At 38.5% G+C, this 16,826-nt stretch overlaps 1 protein-coding gene across 4 annotated transcripts in view; it reads right to left on the bottom strand.

The window, feature by feature from the left end:
• tcf4 (transcription factor 4) overlaps positions 1 to 16,826 on the bottom strand; it is a 174,281-nt gene that overhangs the window by 35,655 nt on the left and 121,800 nt on the right. For all 4 annotated transcript variants that reach the window (XM_013908918.1, XM_013908919.1, XM_005725513.2 and 1 more), the window contains 3 exons: positions 7,813 to 7,918; positions 4,684 to 4,832; positions 3,724 to 3,871 (listed from right to left, as the gene is read on the bottom strand). In XM_013908918.1, coding sequence (XP_013764372.1) covers positions 3,724 to 3,871; positions 4,684 to 4,832; positions 7,813 to 7,918 — 403 coding nt within the window. The remainder of the gene's footprint in view (positions 1 to 3,723; positions 3,872 to 4,683; positions 4,833 to 7,812; positions 7,919 to 16,826) is intronic.

The raw sequence follows: 16,826 nt of genomic DNA, 5'->3' as shown, positions 1-16,826 counted from the left end.
ATGGTGGAGAATGGCTGCTCTGCTGAGTTTTGCTCTCTGTAGCCGTTTGAATGGCAAACTATACTGATTAGCGGCGGCATAGGCACACTTAAAATTTCTTCAGAAATTTTCGCTTTCTAGTTTATTTTATAAACCAATCTAATAGTAAATCACAATTTAGTTTTTTTAACTTTTGTTTTTGTATCTCCAGTTCTTTGCTGTAAATCAGCTAAATTGTTCATGCTAATTGTTTACAGTGCATAATACTTAAGGTATCTGCCAATATGATAGGTACCACATGGACTCAACAGAGGGCGGCTGTATGGGGCTGATCTACTCTATTCAGTTGCATGATTTTATGTGCCTACTATGCTACGCTGTTTACTATACTATGCTAGCAGCAGTGCAAGGACTGTTAAATGGATAGCTAGCATAGCCTGAAGAAAGCTAACAGCTTAGGGTGAGTATTTACAGCTACACCAACAAATTCTGTTTTTTCTTTTCTTTCTCTGACTTAACTGCTCCCTTTATCTTTTACATTTGTTATGTTTACCAGCAAAATTGGATACATGGAAGAGAATGAATAGCTATAACTTTATTACACTTGCAATGCAGCAAGTTTTAATGCATTGTATAAACTAGCAAACTCTCACACCTTAGGTCAATAAACACTAAGAAAATCGTAATGACTGAAAATCTCAGCTTTTAAGCCAGAGTTCAGGTGTGAGGTTTGATTTGATGGAAATATAATACACTGATCCTACAGATAGATACAGGTGAGGTAAAATCTGTCACTAAGGACATTCCTCTTAGGAACATTGCTTGTTATTGGTATTAATTACAACCGACATGACTCTTTCATGTCCACAGCTCATGTTCTACATAAAGTCAATGTGCATGTTTAGTTGTACAAAAGCAGTCTGAGGCAGAAAATCACCTATAAACACCCAGCATCCGTGTTTAAGAGTTTGTGAGTTCACGTTTATCATATGTTTACATTTAAATAACAGCAGCATGCTTTTTATTAGGTTCATCTTGTGTTTACACTTATCTGCTCGAACTGTGTCTGTGTGAGATGAGGAATGTTGGAGATGTCTTTCCATGAAAACAAACTTTCAATCTGTTTCTTATTGCTGTTCTATTTGTTCTACGGGACTCAAAGTAAGGGGTCCATATGGTATGCTGTGTGTATGTGTGTGTTTGTGTGCATGCAGTGGTGTGTTACGGTGATGTCAAGGTCAAGCCAAAATGAAGTCCAAGTGTGCTTCTCAGTTTGACTATATTCTGTTTCTGACTCTAACAAAAGTTTAAATCATCTGTGTCTAATCACAGCACGGAGAGTTGTAACTGATTATGTGGCTATAAACAAAACCCTGCTAATAGGGAAGAACTGTTAACCTCATTTCTTAAGTAGTAACTCTAGGTGTTTTTCCATGTAGTGCATAAAAAAACAAAATTTTAAAATATCACAAAACTGTTTGGTCTTATATGGAGAATCTTGTATATCGTATTCGTTATGTGACAAAGTTCATTGGGAACACATTTAGGTAGCATCCACGTTAAAACACTTATTTTAAAAGTGTTTTAAAATCTCTGTCTAAGCAGAATCTATTCAGAAATAATTTCTGTCTCTGCTAACACACTTGTTACACATTATCTGGACTTTTCCCGTACAGTAGGCATGTGTGCACCTGTGCAAAGAGGAAGCATCGGGCCTAAAAGAGTAGAAAAAACTACAGAGGGAGAAAAACAGTGAAACAAAGACCATCCATCTTCTGCCACTTATCCAATGCAAGGCTGCAGCGGTGCTCTATTATTTTTGGTTTACTTGTGAGTGAGACAGTCATATGTTTAAAATGAAATTGCGTAGTTGTGGATGGACCTTTGGAGAAGATTCACGCTGCTTTAGTGATTGATGATAGGCATGTGGGGAGCATCTTTTCTGGTGCAAACATCACAGCAGCAATAAACAATCACTCACAAGGCAGCCTAACTGAGTTTAGATTAGCAATTAGCATAAGCCAAGTAAGCTGCCTGTGCTAGACTTTTTTCTTATACAACAGGCTGATTCCTCCCTGTAATGACCAACTCCTCCTGTATTTTGATAGCCGAATGCACAATTACCTCCCTCTCTCAGGATATTATCATAACATGATTTGATTGGCTAGTTACAGCACTGGAGGATTTAAATAAATGTGATTCGATTTGCTGGCGCCTGCTTTGATATTTGAACTTGCCTTAACTTTTTAGCACAAGCAGCTTGAGCAAAGAAAAGAAAAGCAATGGATCCACAATTCAGCTCAGCAACACATCATATCAAACCATCTGAAGTAAATGAGAGGATTGAAACCTGAAATGGGTACATGTGACTCCTCCCTAAGCACGAGGGGGACCCCCAGATTTATTTTTGGGTTCCTGCTGACCGCCACTGTACATGGCAGTTTATTTATTTATCCATACACACAGAAACAAAACTGCATTCCAAACCTGAAATAGTCAGTTTGTTAATGCACATAAAATGACCTGGGAGCACTTTAGGAACTGATAAATATTTAGTGATGTTTTACGCAAAACAAGCCCCAAATTAATCAGTACCGATGTGTGGGGGTGTCTCCTGGCTAAAGGATGAAGGGCTTGCCGTAACCGATGCTGCAAATTTTTGTGATACAATAATAATTACAGTTTTGTAATTGTTTAAATTATTTAGCAATATGAATAAAAGTATTTAAATTCTATATAAACAAATAAACAAAAAAAAATGTTGTGGGCTTAAAGGATGAATTTGCAAAAAACAGAGTACATGTTTGAAAGCATTTAGTGCCCCCAAATCATCACTCCAAAATAACAACAATGTAGAAAAAGATTCATAATTTTAATGCAACCAAAACAGTTACATTAACAATTTAACTTCTACACACAGCAGAGCTTTTACTTTTGTTTTTAAGAAAGTCCCAATTTAAGAGTCCCGTTCTTTAGGTCAGTCCAGATTTCAAACTTCAAGTCTCTGAGGTCATGTTGGGGTTTTTTTTTTTAAGTCTTTAGTCAACTCAGGAAGTCTTAGAGTCAAGTCCAAGTCAGATCTGAAGTCTGAAGTCTACAGCTCTGAAACCCACAAGCAACAAATATTTATGGACTTTTATATGAACTACATCCTGTTAGGTTTACGATGTTGCTGTTAACGTGAACACTCTCTTAGTTATACTGTATGTGTAAAAAACCTAACAGCTCCTAGATAGCACTAAACACAAAGTGCATGCACAAATTTCATTAGTGTACACAATTTATCTACAATGTGCTAAAACATTCTGCTAAACAGGAACAAACAAAAATATTGATCCTCATTGTGGCACTAGAGGAAAGTCAGAGGACTAATTGGCACTGTCAGTAGGTTTCGTCCTCTGACAACCATGAATATCTTTGGATGAAATTGGATGGCATTCATTTAATTCCTACACTGCGAGCAAGGTTGAAGACAGGCATGCATCTAATGAACGGAGAATCATTCATTAGATCAAGAGATTTGGAATATCACAATCACTATGGGAAAGGATGCTTATTCCCATCAGCTAACGGTGTTTGCTGTGTTGATCACCAAGCAGCAGTATTGGATAATGTCTTTACGGATTAAAGCTCATACAATTAAAGATTTTGAAATGTTCACTGAGTGATCAGGAGACGTGATTGCCTTCAAGTATTATTTAACGCTAACAGTGACCTTGTAATTTCTTTACACAGGCATCTTACCCATGATGCTGTCTGTTCCGTTGGTAGGGGCAGTGCAAGAGGCGGTGCTGTAGTGATTTGCCCCGCCCCCACCACCTCCCCCTCTGTGGAAGCTGGACATGGGAGGAAGGCTGGAGTTGATATCTGCAGACGAGTGAGACGGGTAGCTCTGCGAAGAGACGGATGGAAAAAAAATGAACCTTTAATATGAAAACTGCTACGAAACAGGAAAGATTACATTAGAATAAAATAAAAAACAGAAGGAAGTGGTTACAAACATGAAGCCTGCGCTCTGGATAATTACAGCACTAGAACTGAAATAAAAGAATTACTATCTAATGACACTTGACAGCTTTATGGCTTCACATATGTGTAGAATTTATTAATCTTTCTCATGTGTCCAGATCTGCAAATGTGCACTTCCAGTAAAGCACAATATAGCCAACTAACAATAACTGGAAAAAACCAGCATGTTGAATTCATTCTGCAGAGAGCCAGCGGTCTTTAATATATTAATCACTACTGATAGATTTATTTCATTAATGGATTTTGTTGATTATAAATCTATGACTAACGGGATTGTAACCATAATTGTAATTTTGGTCATTATAGTTTCAGTTACAGTGGCTTTAAGTTTTTGTTCCATGTAGTTTTCTGTATAAATGTCCAAGAGCCACCATCCAGATGCCAACTAATGACTCAATATTTCCTTTATTTCCGTGTTCACCAAAGACATGCAAGCTTGAATTAATCTTTTTCAAGGTTGTCTTATTTCATTTGAATCTACCAGTTGAATTTAATTTTGCTGCAGAATGTAGGTAGTAGAATAAAAATCTACATTCCAGGGTTGCTTACTGGATTTAGCTGTTAGCTGGATGGCCCCACTGTGCAATGCAGCTTCAGAAAACAAAATCAGTAAAGAAGCACATTCTCCATGTTGTGTCCATGTTCGGACACCGTGTGACGGACAGTTCTGCTCACCAGTCTGTCGTGAGGGTGAATCCCGCAGTAGGAGGAGCTCTGAGCAGCGCCGTGGGCTGAATTCCCGCCACCTAGCATGCTGCCGTGGTAACCTTGCTGGCTCATACTGCTGCTACTGCTGCTCCAGGGATCGCCGCTATGGTGACCATCTGATAAAGGCGATACAGAAAGGAAGATAAGGAAGTTAGAAAAATGCATTTTGTTTTGTTCTTTTTACAAAACCTTAAGACAGAAGTTTTAAACAGTTTTATAAACAAAAATACTTTTATTGTGAAAGCTGCATGCTTTTTTCCTTGTAACTAAGGGCTTTTGTGCAAGACCTACAAATGCACCACTAAAAAAAAAGTCATAAAATAACATTCTCCCACTAACTTTCTCTATCTATGCCATTACAGGAGTGTCTTCAAAGGTGCCTATGCGCTGGTTCTTCTAATTCTCCAATCAGCTACTACAGCTCCAGATTTGTAGACACTAATCTTCTGCCAGATCGTAGACTCAGTTAATATCACTCTAGTTTGAGCATTTCAGTAAATGTTTTGCTATAATCTTTCCATCTGAGTGCTGTCTCAGTTTCCCCTCAACTGATATTATTCATCCTTAGGATCCATTTGCCCCTCAGCTTTCCACACCACTAGCCTCAACTGGCTTCAACTATCTGCCAGTGACCTCCCAACTACTCCCGGTTCCTGGCTTCCTTCTGCTCATCAGAAATAATACCAGAAAGACATTCTAGCCTCAACCTCCATAGACAATCTGACCACCCACGCAGCCTTTAACCTTATTCTCTTTGGTGCAAGTAACCGTGTAAATAAACTTAATATTGCAACTGGATTTTCAGTTCAACTATGGACCAGAGGAAGTTTGAATCGACCGAGGGCTTCCAGTTACTGGGGCCGCAGAGGCCCAGAGGTGCACAAGAGGATCAACCTCAAGGGAAGACAGGCCAAGTGTAAGTCAATTTAGGTTTGAAGCTTCTTCTTTTTTTTTAATGGGAAAACTTTTTATTTTTAAATTGCAGCTTGTCAAGAAGACCTAAAGATGGGAATGAGAGAAGTACCACACACTTTCTGATATTTGAAAGGATCTTATACTCAGAGACATTGATTTCACGGAGAGTAAAGTTACATTTTTCATGCTACTGAACTAACGTGTCTATTTTACCAATTTATTATCTTGTTTTGAGGTCATCAGCTGCTGCTGCCATTATTCACGTGTTTGACTGTAAAAGTGAAACAGTGATTGCATGATTTAGATATTTTTCCCACTACAGTAAAACAAAATTTCAATTGATCAAATAAATTGATATATATTAATGAAATTTAAGGGAGGTACATGTGATGTGCAGGTTTCTGACAAGGTAATCTCCTGTGTAAGAAAACAAGGTGAAAACACAGTGAGGTTTCTCTCTGCTGTCAAACCTTCCAGACACTCAACAGTGTCTACATGCAGTTCAGCAATCTGACCCACTTTGTGCAGTAACCTGATTTCAGAAAACATTCACATAAATGGGACACCTGGTCTCCTTCCTCACATTAAGAATTTAAGAATAACCCGGTTAACACGGATGTGTGCAGGACAAACCTGATTTCTGGGACCATGTCCACCGTGTGAAATTAGTTGAGAGTGTATGTACTGTATACATGACAGACACCCAGCAGAGAGAAAAGAGGAGAGTCGGGGGGGAAATGAGAACTGAAAATTGTCAAAGCATTTTCCATCTATAGTTGAAAAGCAGACAAATTTGTTTAATCAAAACAGGACCAAACACTCTAAAAGGAAGGGCATAACGCAGAGATAATGGCCTGTATTTTTAAACCAGTCTCTTCAAAGAGATACTAAAGTAGACCTGTTATTCTTTTATTTATTTTCTCTGCTACAGAAGTGTATGCGCATATTATACATGGCCAGAGTTTCAGATAACGAGGTCAGTGTATGTATAAGTAATCCCTGGGAGCCAGAGCACAGGCTTCAGACTGCTCCAAATGATCTTTTTCAGAGTTTTTTTCTATTCTTGGCTCTGAATGATGTAATAAAAGTGGCTAACTATAATATATTCATCTTAGGCATAGCTCTAGCTGTGAGCACACCTGCTGTTCAGAACTTTTGCTTACACCGCGGAGACATTCACAAGAAAGTGTGCTTAAAGAGTTAGTCTTAAAAGAAGTGGGGTGTTAAAACAGCTGGTTTCACACAGGATGAGCTGAGGTGCTGTGTTAAGCCCAAGTAAAAGTTTTTTTTTAAATTTTGAATCATTAAAAACTACTCTAACAGAGCCAGTAGTTTTAGTTATCCAATCAATGACAAGCACCTGCACCTTATATTATACTGTAGTATAGCTACATGACTCACTTGTTTGTTGGGCTAGTGTTCCATAAAATCAAAGCGATTAAATGGAGCAAATGTTCCAGGTGAACCAAACCAAACCAACCAACCACCTGCAGAAGCTGCTGATCCAACCTGTGTCAAAACTAAATCGGACATGTGAAAATCGCAGACTTTGCCAGGACAATTCCTGTTTTAATTTAAAAGGTCACAAATGAAACGTTTGCACAAAGTCATATCAGTGGCTACAACCTAATCCATAAAAGTTTCCAGCCTGTATTTTTTATGGAGTTGAGTCTTTGATCTTTAAGTTGTCCAGTGTATTTTTAGAGAATTTAAAATGAGTATTTTTTTTTTAATTGCACTAATCGGTTCTATAAATCATAACATTACTTGTCCTCACACTGCAACTGGAATCCTAATAGAAATATGTACAGTGTCGTTGTTTGATATTCCGTCCGTGTTTGAGACCAGAGTGACCAAAGAGTAGATAGACACATGAGCTAAAATTAAAATGAAGAGCACAGCTACCCTTGCCACTGCAAGTAAGTTAGCAAACAGCATCAGTGATGTTGACATCACCGATGTGTGCTGCAAACTATGAAGACCTCCTCTGGGTGGCTGTGATAATAAATAACTAAATGTATGACTCAGTTTTTTGGCTGATTTTGGTGAGAACAACTTCCAGTTCAGGGAGCCATCGGCTCATTTTGTCAGCTATCCAGTATCCACAGTGAGCTTGGGAATGTGGTGGTGGGAGGTTTGACGAAGGACAGACCTTGTGTATGTGTGTGTGAATGTGATTACCTGGCATAAAGAAAGAGCTTGGGAAGCCAGCACTGGGAGGTTTGGAGGAGGGATAACCCGGTGAGTCCCTGTTGTAGTCGGCTGTGCTGGCAGACGGAGCGTACACCTGCAACAAACACAGAAACACACGACGTCAGGCAAAAATCAAACCTTCCATTCTCTCATTTTTCCTCACAGAGGCTCAGCAGGAGTTAGTCTCAGACATCATTTCCAGGAGGTTGTAACAGATGACTGACACTTCCCTCCTTCACTAAAACATCACCCTGGAATATCTGATTGAATGAACACAGCTTCCTGGGCTGCTGTGGGTCTTTGGCTGTGATTGTTAAACTGGGGGGAAAAAATATGGAAGCTGTTCTGGAAACTTTGTGTAAATTACATGAATATTGGTTTCTGAACAATACAGGTCTGTTTTAGGTTTGCTTTGTGCAGGATTCATTAAAAAAACATGTAACACATTATATATAGATTTCATATTGTATGCATCCACAATATAAAATAGTATATGTTTTCCATTCATCATGTTATCATTATGCTAGAAAAAGAGCATAATTTAAAACTTTTTTTCTTTTTCAAGTTCTTGATCATTTTGAATCAGCATTTTCTTTCAGACTAAGGAAAGACACATTCAGGTGTTCATTTTATTAATGAATTAAGTTTTAATTAGATAATACCTCTGTTGGATTGCTTAACCTATAATTTAAGACAACTTGTAGCATAAAACAAACAAAAAAGATGATAACTGATAATCGTTCCAATGTTTCAAATCAATTACAGAAGAAGTATGATCGAGGTATGATCTTATTTTTAAACCAGTAAACCAGGTTAATTTTATCATTCATAGCTTTGAAGCCATATTTTTTAAAATGTATTTTTTTATTATACTATGAACCAGAAAACTCCAATCTTTTAATTTAAACTAATTTTCTAGATTATGATTTTTTATTCATTTATTTATTTTACACAGGGTTTTAGTCATATATCATTCAGAACCACATTCATAGAATATTTTATTCCTTTTTTGGAATGTTAATGGCATTTTCTAACTTGTGAAGCTCAACAAGACTTTAAAAACTTTATTAAAAACTTAACAAAGCAACAAAACTAAAGAATTTGAACACAGACTTCTCTTTATCTAATGGTTAGATTTATAGTAGTATAGTAAGGATACCAATTGGCACATATTTAGAAAGCAAAAACAAAATAATTGTTATTTACCCTAATTTAAAAATAATAATTTTAATGTAAGTAATCAACTGCAGAAGTTTTATGGTTATATTATTTACTTTTTTTTTTAATATTCTGACTTTAAGATCTGTCAATCAATACCTTAAAACTACAGTGTCAATGATGCCAACTATCTGCAGAGTCCAACACAGATTTTCAGTCAGTTATCCTCTTAAACAACCAAATCAGTGCTTTTCTGTCCGTCTCCTCTCAGAGGGAGAGGAGCAGCAGTAGCAGCAGTCATGCAGCAAACATGCAGCAGCATGAGAGACCGCAAGTACAACCGGCGGCCTGTCATCACTCAAACAGGTGACGCTCTTCCTCAGCAACATAGCGTCTGAGTTTGGTCATACTATCAGCCGGGGGTCCCCACAGCATGCCTTTGTGTGTGTGTGTGTGTGTGTGTGTGTGTGCGTGTGCGTGTGTGTGTGCGTGCGCATAGCGTGCGAACACTCAGCCATTACGCTAGCTCGCGCTGCATGACGCAAAAACTGGAACAGCTGTTGAAAACAATCTTCTCCGATTCTGTCTTTCTCTCGTTGATTCCCATTAAAATGAAAAACCTCACTCCACAGCTACACCTAATCTACCTCGATCCCCAACCAAAGACACGGGTTGCTTTGTTAACTTTAGAGTATTTGCATATGGATGGAGCACAGATGTGGTAAAAACCAAATGTGATGATAAAACACAGAAGGAATAAAAAGAGAGAGATGAAACAAAAACACTTGGGGGCATTATAAAAAAACATCATCTCACTTCCCACACTCCCCAAGAGAAATTATTAAAAACAGAAAACAGATTAAAACAGTTTCTTTTAAACAAAAACCTCATGATTTTTTTCTCTCACGTCACTGAAGGATTGTTAGTTTGGGAAAGCTTCTTATTTCTTCTACCTAGTCCACCCTAGATCCTCTGCACTCCTGCAGGTGAACAGTCTTTGCGGAGAACCAAGAAACTAACAAATGGGTCAAATTTTTGCAACGCCTACCCAACTCTGAGGAGAGAAAGAGGCTTCCCCGTGTTTCCCTGTTTTGATTAACCTCTGTACATACAAGTGAGCGTCTCTGGTTCTCAGGGATGAGTTGAGGTCGAGATGGCCTTGCAGCAGGTTAATCAAAAACACAAACTAGGGGTATTTGTCTCATTTCATCCACGATGTGGACTTTGTGTTTCAAAACATCAGCTACGCTCAACGTGTTTTGACCTTTGTGGTTTGAAGTGTACTTCTTTTCCTTCTGATTTGATCCAACATCGCAGCTAAGGCTAGAGTCATACTTCTCTGGGGTTCATGGGAGTGTTTGTAGTTCATTGCTTGGAGTACATTTTCATCTCCCTGAGGAACCTGTATCCTTACAGAAGTCGAAACAACCACTCAGACTGCTCGAGTCTTTGAGGCGTGTGTTTATGCAAGCTTCTCCCTGGGCCTGTGGGACTTCTGGTTACCCAGAATATCTCCTTTACACAGGTCTTTGGAGACCCTGTATCAGAGAAACATCATTTCAGCTGAGCGTATAAGACAATGAGAAATGTTTCGTGAGGTGTTATAGTTGCATACATTCTGCATAGTATAATGCTTAATGGAAGCACATCAGGATTTTGAGGGCACAGTTATTCTTTATTTTTGGTTTATTGGTTCTCGATTGATCAATACACCTGCAGTTGTTTTGCCCACCAGGTATAAATACAAGCTCTTAAATTTAGTCCACTTACTTCCGCTGAGTTTTATTAATTGAATTGGACAGGTTGCCCAGTAGCATGACATCCAGTCGCACTCACATTCACACCTGTGGGCAATTTAGAATGACCAGTTTACCTAACCCCACTATTGCATGTGGATGGGGAATCTACGTCATATCTTACAACGTAACCATAAACCCTTTTTAACAATACGCTGATAACCTGATGTGCACCTCTCTAGAAATGCAACTACACTTCGAGTCACCGCATCCTGCAATGACTGAATAGTTTCAAAATAATTGATTTTTTAATTGATTAATAATAAAGTGATTTTACTGAAAGTGATTGATATTTAAATTAGTTATTATTATTAAATATTATTAAATTAGTCTCAAGCTTTGCTGCTCTGAGACTTTATGAGTCTGAACTTGTCAACTAAAGTGGCTACAGTGTTAAGTAATAATAATAATAATAATAATGGATTGCATTTATATAGCGTTTTTCAAGGCACCCAAAGCGCTTTACAATGCCACTATTCATTCACTCTCACATTCACACACTGGTGGATGAAAGCCACAGTTGTAGCCACAGCTGCCCTGGGGCAGACTGACAGAACTCTGGCCAACACCAGTAGGTGGTAGGGTAAAGTGTCTTGCCCAAGGACACAACGACCAGGACAGACAGCACGGGGATCGAACCGGCGACCTTCCGGTTACAGAACCCCCTGAGCCACCGTTGATCTAAAACTATGTGAAATGTGATTGGTGTAAAAGTAAAAACAAAGTAAACGTTTTTAACTTCATGAAAGAAAATAGTTACAGAAAGACTGCAACACAGCGATGAACGGCATGACAGTCAGGATGTCAGAAGAGCACTGGGAACTGTGGGAATCGAATGCTGGGGTCAGGAAACACCCACCCATGAATAACCACACGCACACACACACACACACACTAACAAACTTCCAAATACACAAGCTCAAGCACACAGATAGAAGCTGCTAAGTCAGCTAGGAGAGGTCTGTACCTTCCCACAATGCACCTTGCACGAGTTTAAGGACCCAAATCCCCCAGTCCACACACACACACAAAGACACACACACACACACACACACACACGGAATCTGTGGATGTCATTAGAGCTAAACTAAAATCCCCTTAAACTTCCTCTTCCTCCTCCTCTTCCCCTCTGAGAACAGAGTATGTGCTCTAATCATAAAACCACATTTATTGACCCAAGGCCTGTGCAAGAACACACACACACATACACAAACAGAAACACACACTCAAACACGCATGCTTGTGTCATTCCTGCTGAAAATATTCAGATTTATGTCTCATGCGGTGCAGGCATATTTTCCCATTGAATGCTGCTGTTAGACTGGTGACGACAGAATGTGATTTGTACTGTATGTCTGTGTGTGTGTTAGAGACAGACAGCAACAGGTGCAGAGTGCGCTGAAGTCTGAAGAATGCAGAGGGACACAATAACAACCTCACTTCCAGCAGTCACACACACACAGACACACACACAGAAGCATCAGTATTCCCACAGTTAACCAGCAGACCTTGAGCCAATGAGAGAAAGCCTCAACTGTTTTGTAATTTTACTGACCACAAACCACAGAAAATAATGCCAACCACAACAAAAACAGTTTGCCTCCCATCAATAACCTTCATTTGGAGCTTTTTTTAAACCACTATTATGTAAACTGGGGGATATTCCCACAATTCATTGTTTTATGTCAAATACTTATTCTGCTCCAGTAGAAGCAGGTATGGAATAACTGTTGTGCTTTGGTATAAAGTAGAAACCAGTCACCCCGGGCTCTGTGTAAGAGAAAGACAAAAACTACAAAATCAATGATCTGGACCACAATAGAAAAAAATGGAAATGGTTCAAAGTTTGCTGTGGCATGACAGAAAAGAGCTATTTAGGAAACCTGCTGACAGTCCTGTTAGTGCTAAAAAAAAATCCCACTGGAGCATCACTGCTTGAATATCAGTGTTTCACACAGAACTGGAGCAACCTACATACTTTGTGACAATAATAATAATGGCACTGATGATGTGCTGCCTTTACACTGAGTAACTCCAATGACAGTGGAAGAGGTAGCAGCATTTCCTGCAAGCAGCAGCGTGGGTGAGAGGTGGAAAGAACAAGGTCCACAGCACCAAATGCATGCCACGACAATGGAGTTGGAGTCCATGACCGTCAAAGGCAAGACACTCAGTGGACTCATTGTTGTTGGTTTCAACAGCGGCCTTGTCAGGTTGTTGGAAACGCAAGGCAAGAGGTGCCAGGGAATTAGCAACCTTTGCTAACATACGTGATAAAAAAAAAAAAACATTAAACATGGACATGAACCAAATAATGTCTGTAAAACTGAGATGTGCATCACCATGGAAATGTAAGAGAGATACCCAAAACCAGGAACCACTCAAAATAACATTTTAACCACAGAAACCAATGTAATCAGTTTCTTATCAAATGCAACACCAAAGCCGCACAAAAGTTAACTATTTTAGCAAAACAGGTCACTATCTGCTACTACCTGAAAAAAACAATCCTGTCTCCTAAAAATTATTTTCCTTTAAAACTAAGCATTTTCAATCATGTTTTTTGTTTTGTTTTGTTTTTTGGGCAAACATACAACCAAAACAACCAAAACATTCAAGATATGTACTCTGGCGAGGATTAGCAGAAGCATGGGTCACAAGACTTTCACCTGAGAAAATGAGGTTTGATTAATGTGTGGGACCAGTTTGTTTCTCACTTGTCTTCTTTACTTTTAAGGTTTATTTTAACTTTGTTTTGTACAGACCCTTTCACATTTTTTCACATTAGAAACATCTCCTCCATTTTTGAGAAATCATGTTAACAACTGTCACCGCACTAGAGAGATGACTGAAAAGGAATTTCTGTAGAAAAGCAAGAGAATAAAGGTTGATTATATTCATGAGATGAAATCTGGGAGAAAATCTGATTCTCTTAAAACCTAATTGAAAATGTACTTTAGTTCTCTGGCAACAACATATTTAGTAGACAGGGCTGACACAAATCAGGACAAACAGTTCTCCATGCAGAGAGAGACAACACATTCAGTGGTGCACAATGAAAAAAACCCCACAGAAACAAGAATATGGTGTAACTAAATCTACACTTAATCTAATCAGTTTTTTAAGTGTTTCTTTATCACAGTTTCCTGTGCGATAGTAGAGACGCAATCAACCTACTGGCATAAACCAGTTCCTAATACAAACCAGCAGAGCCAGATGTTTAAAGTGCTGATCAGTAGAACCCCTGACAGAATTCAGTAGAAGCGGTTGTGTAACGCCCGACGGGTTCGGAGAATCTTCACAGAACATGAAACATCACAGAATTCATCAAAGCTTTGTTCTGCAAAGCCCCCGGCAAAAACATGAGAGAATAAAGACACATTCCACTGAAAACCGATTCCTCATGGCGCTGACAACACACACACACGCACACACACACACACACACACAGAGAATGCACTCAGAGCAAAACAGCTGTGTAACTCGCTGACCTGAACCAAAGGTAGGAAGAAAGACAACCTAAACCACATTTTAACTCAAAATTAGCAAAGTTCACACGTTGTGTTGACAAGTCCTGCTTCGCTTCAGTATTCAGTTTAATCCTCATTCTGCAAACATACTTCAGGTGTAAGGCCTACATGTGAAGCATGCGTGGAGAACACGAGAAAACGACTGAAAGTGAAAGTGTAGATTTCATTCCAGTTACATGCCACATTAGCACTACAAACATACATTAGCACTACAATAAAAATGTAGTTACTGCCTACTGATTCTGGTGTCACTGAGTTTATAAATTTTGAAGTAAAGTTCTATGTGTTAAAGCCAACTGGAGCCATTTTGACATGTATATAAATAATCCAAGGCTAATCGACATTTAAGGAAAAAAATGCCAAAAGATGGCAAATTGAAATGTGAAATGTTAATATATTCATGTTTCATTCAACTAGCTGATTTACAGGATCATTTCAGTTCTAATTTAATGTAAAAATGTTACTACAAGCAAAAGATAATAATATAATAAGGAAAAATAATAAATAATAAAATAAAAAATCCATATAAAGAGACTAAATACATTTAAAAGAAGAAATAAAGTGAAAATGTTACATAATGATCATGTAGGAAACATTTCTTTCTTCAGTTAGAACTTGTTGACAGAGATGGAAATGCTGTTGGGCCCTGGAGGATTTTGTGAGAAAGATCGAGTGAAGAAACAACAAATAGAAGAGAATGAAATGCAAAAAGTTGGAAGCCGATAAAAAGACAGTAAACGGAAACAAAAGAGAGAAAAATGCAAGGATGGTAAAGAAAGAAAGAAGCAGGAGGCTCTTTTGTCTTTGTTCAGTGTTTGATGCTTCTTCTCCCAGTTATTGTCTCCAAATGTGGGGAGCATCTGTTCAGCCTCCCTGTGTCAGCCTCTGCTCTGACTGAAAAAGAAGAGGAGAAGGAGCTTCTCCTGCTTCACAATCACATTTTGATAACTAGTGGGAAACTCAGACAGCACACCCTCTTTCAAGGCCAGCACCAAGGTTGAGTTGTACTTCTAAAGAAAGTTACCAGAACGTAACCACACATCATGCTCTCATCATCTCTTGTTGAAGATTCATTAATTGCATAAACTTCCATCTTCTACCTCACAGAGAAACTAGCATGTATGCTGTTTACCATGTTCACTATCTCATTTAAGCATATTAGCATGCCAATATTTGCTGATTAGCACACAAACTATATCTAAAACTAAACTAAAATGGAGAACAAATGCAAACTGACTTCATGACAATAATTCATTATATTTTAAGGACCTCACTAAAAACACCCAACACTAATTTTCAAACTGAGCAGGGGATTGGAAGCCTGAGCTTTTATCAAGTAACTTGAGCTACTACTGCCTTTATATGGGGCATATGCTAACTTGTGCAACCATAACTGTTTAAAGCATTCATCTGTCAGTTAAACTTAATTTTTGATCTTTCGATGTTGTGTTTGGTGTTGTTTGGTTTTGATGCAGCAGTTTCTCAATCCAAAGAGTTTTCTTATATAAGCGAAAATAAAGTAACCTTAAGTTTATGTTTCACTTTGACTTTCCAATGACACTATACAAAAAAGTCAGAAAAACACCAAAATCAACAAGACATCATCTGGGGATCATAAAAGCATGCAGAAAAATTTGTACCAATCTGTCAAGCAGATGTCGAGATATCTGTCACGGGGGCAGTAAGGCCACAAATCCTAAGAATTTATCCTCTGAGGACCTTAAATGCAAACATTTTCATTGCAATCTATATGTGAGTTCTTCACAGCTTTGGATATGAGCCACAGATACTTAGGTTGATGGATGCATTAAAGTGTTGAACCATAACATGTCCTATCTCCAGTCATTGGTGGGTTTTTTTAACCACGACCACAATCTCCAACCTAAAAAAGACATTACTGCATGGATACGCCTGGCATAAGTTTGTTGTGAGTCCAAGTCCAAAAGAGTGAAAACACCTATGTGGGTGTCAACATGCGACGGTGTGAATTGTTCACACTAAGACATTGGACGCACCACAAAAAAAAAAATTGCCACCTATTTTGTGCCCTGGATGTACCGTATATTTGCTTTTCCTGATCCAACACTGTAACTGTTGTTAGTCATTTAAATAGTAGTATAAGGCGAGATGTGCAGAAGGATATTGTTATATGAATATGATATTAGTACAACCTGTCTAGTGCAGTGGTTGTTGATGGAGCCAGGTATAGTAGGGTGAAAGGCGGGATACATCCTGGACAGATCGCCAGGGCTAACACAGGGAGACAGACTCACATTCACACCTATGGAAGAGGACTTCTTTTCAAAATTATTGAAACTATTTTGTGTAAGTGATGGTAAAAGTACACCAGACTTATTTATGTTGTTCAGCCATAATAAAAGAGCTTTGCCTGTTGCTGTCAAAGGGTCAACGTCGTGTTTCTACTGCACAGGTTTAAAAAAAGGGAAAAAAATTCCCGGCTTTTCTGTCCTCTCTCTCTCTGCCTCTCAGTATCCATCTATCCCTCTCTTTCTCTCTC

The sequence above is a fragment of the Pundamilia nyererei genome, unplaced genomic scaffold (assembly GCF_000239375.1).
Source record: "Pundamilia nyererei isolate P.nyererei 1_Seehausen unplaced genomic scaffold, PunNye1.0 scaffold00016, whole genome shotgun sequence".
NCBI lineage: Eukaryota > Metazoa > Chordata > Actinopteri > Cichliformes > Cichlidae > Pundamilia > Pundamilia nyererei.
Note: the sequence above shows the minus strand (reverse complement) of the source record. Positions and strands in the feature narration are given on the sequence as shown.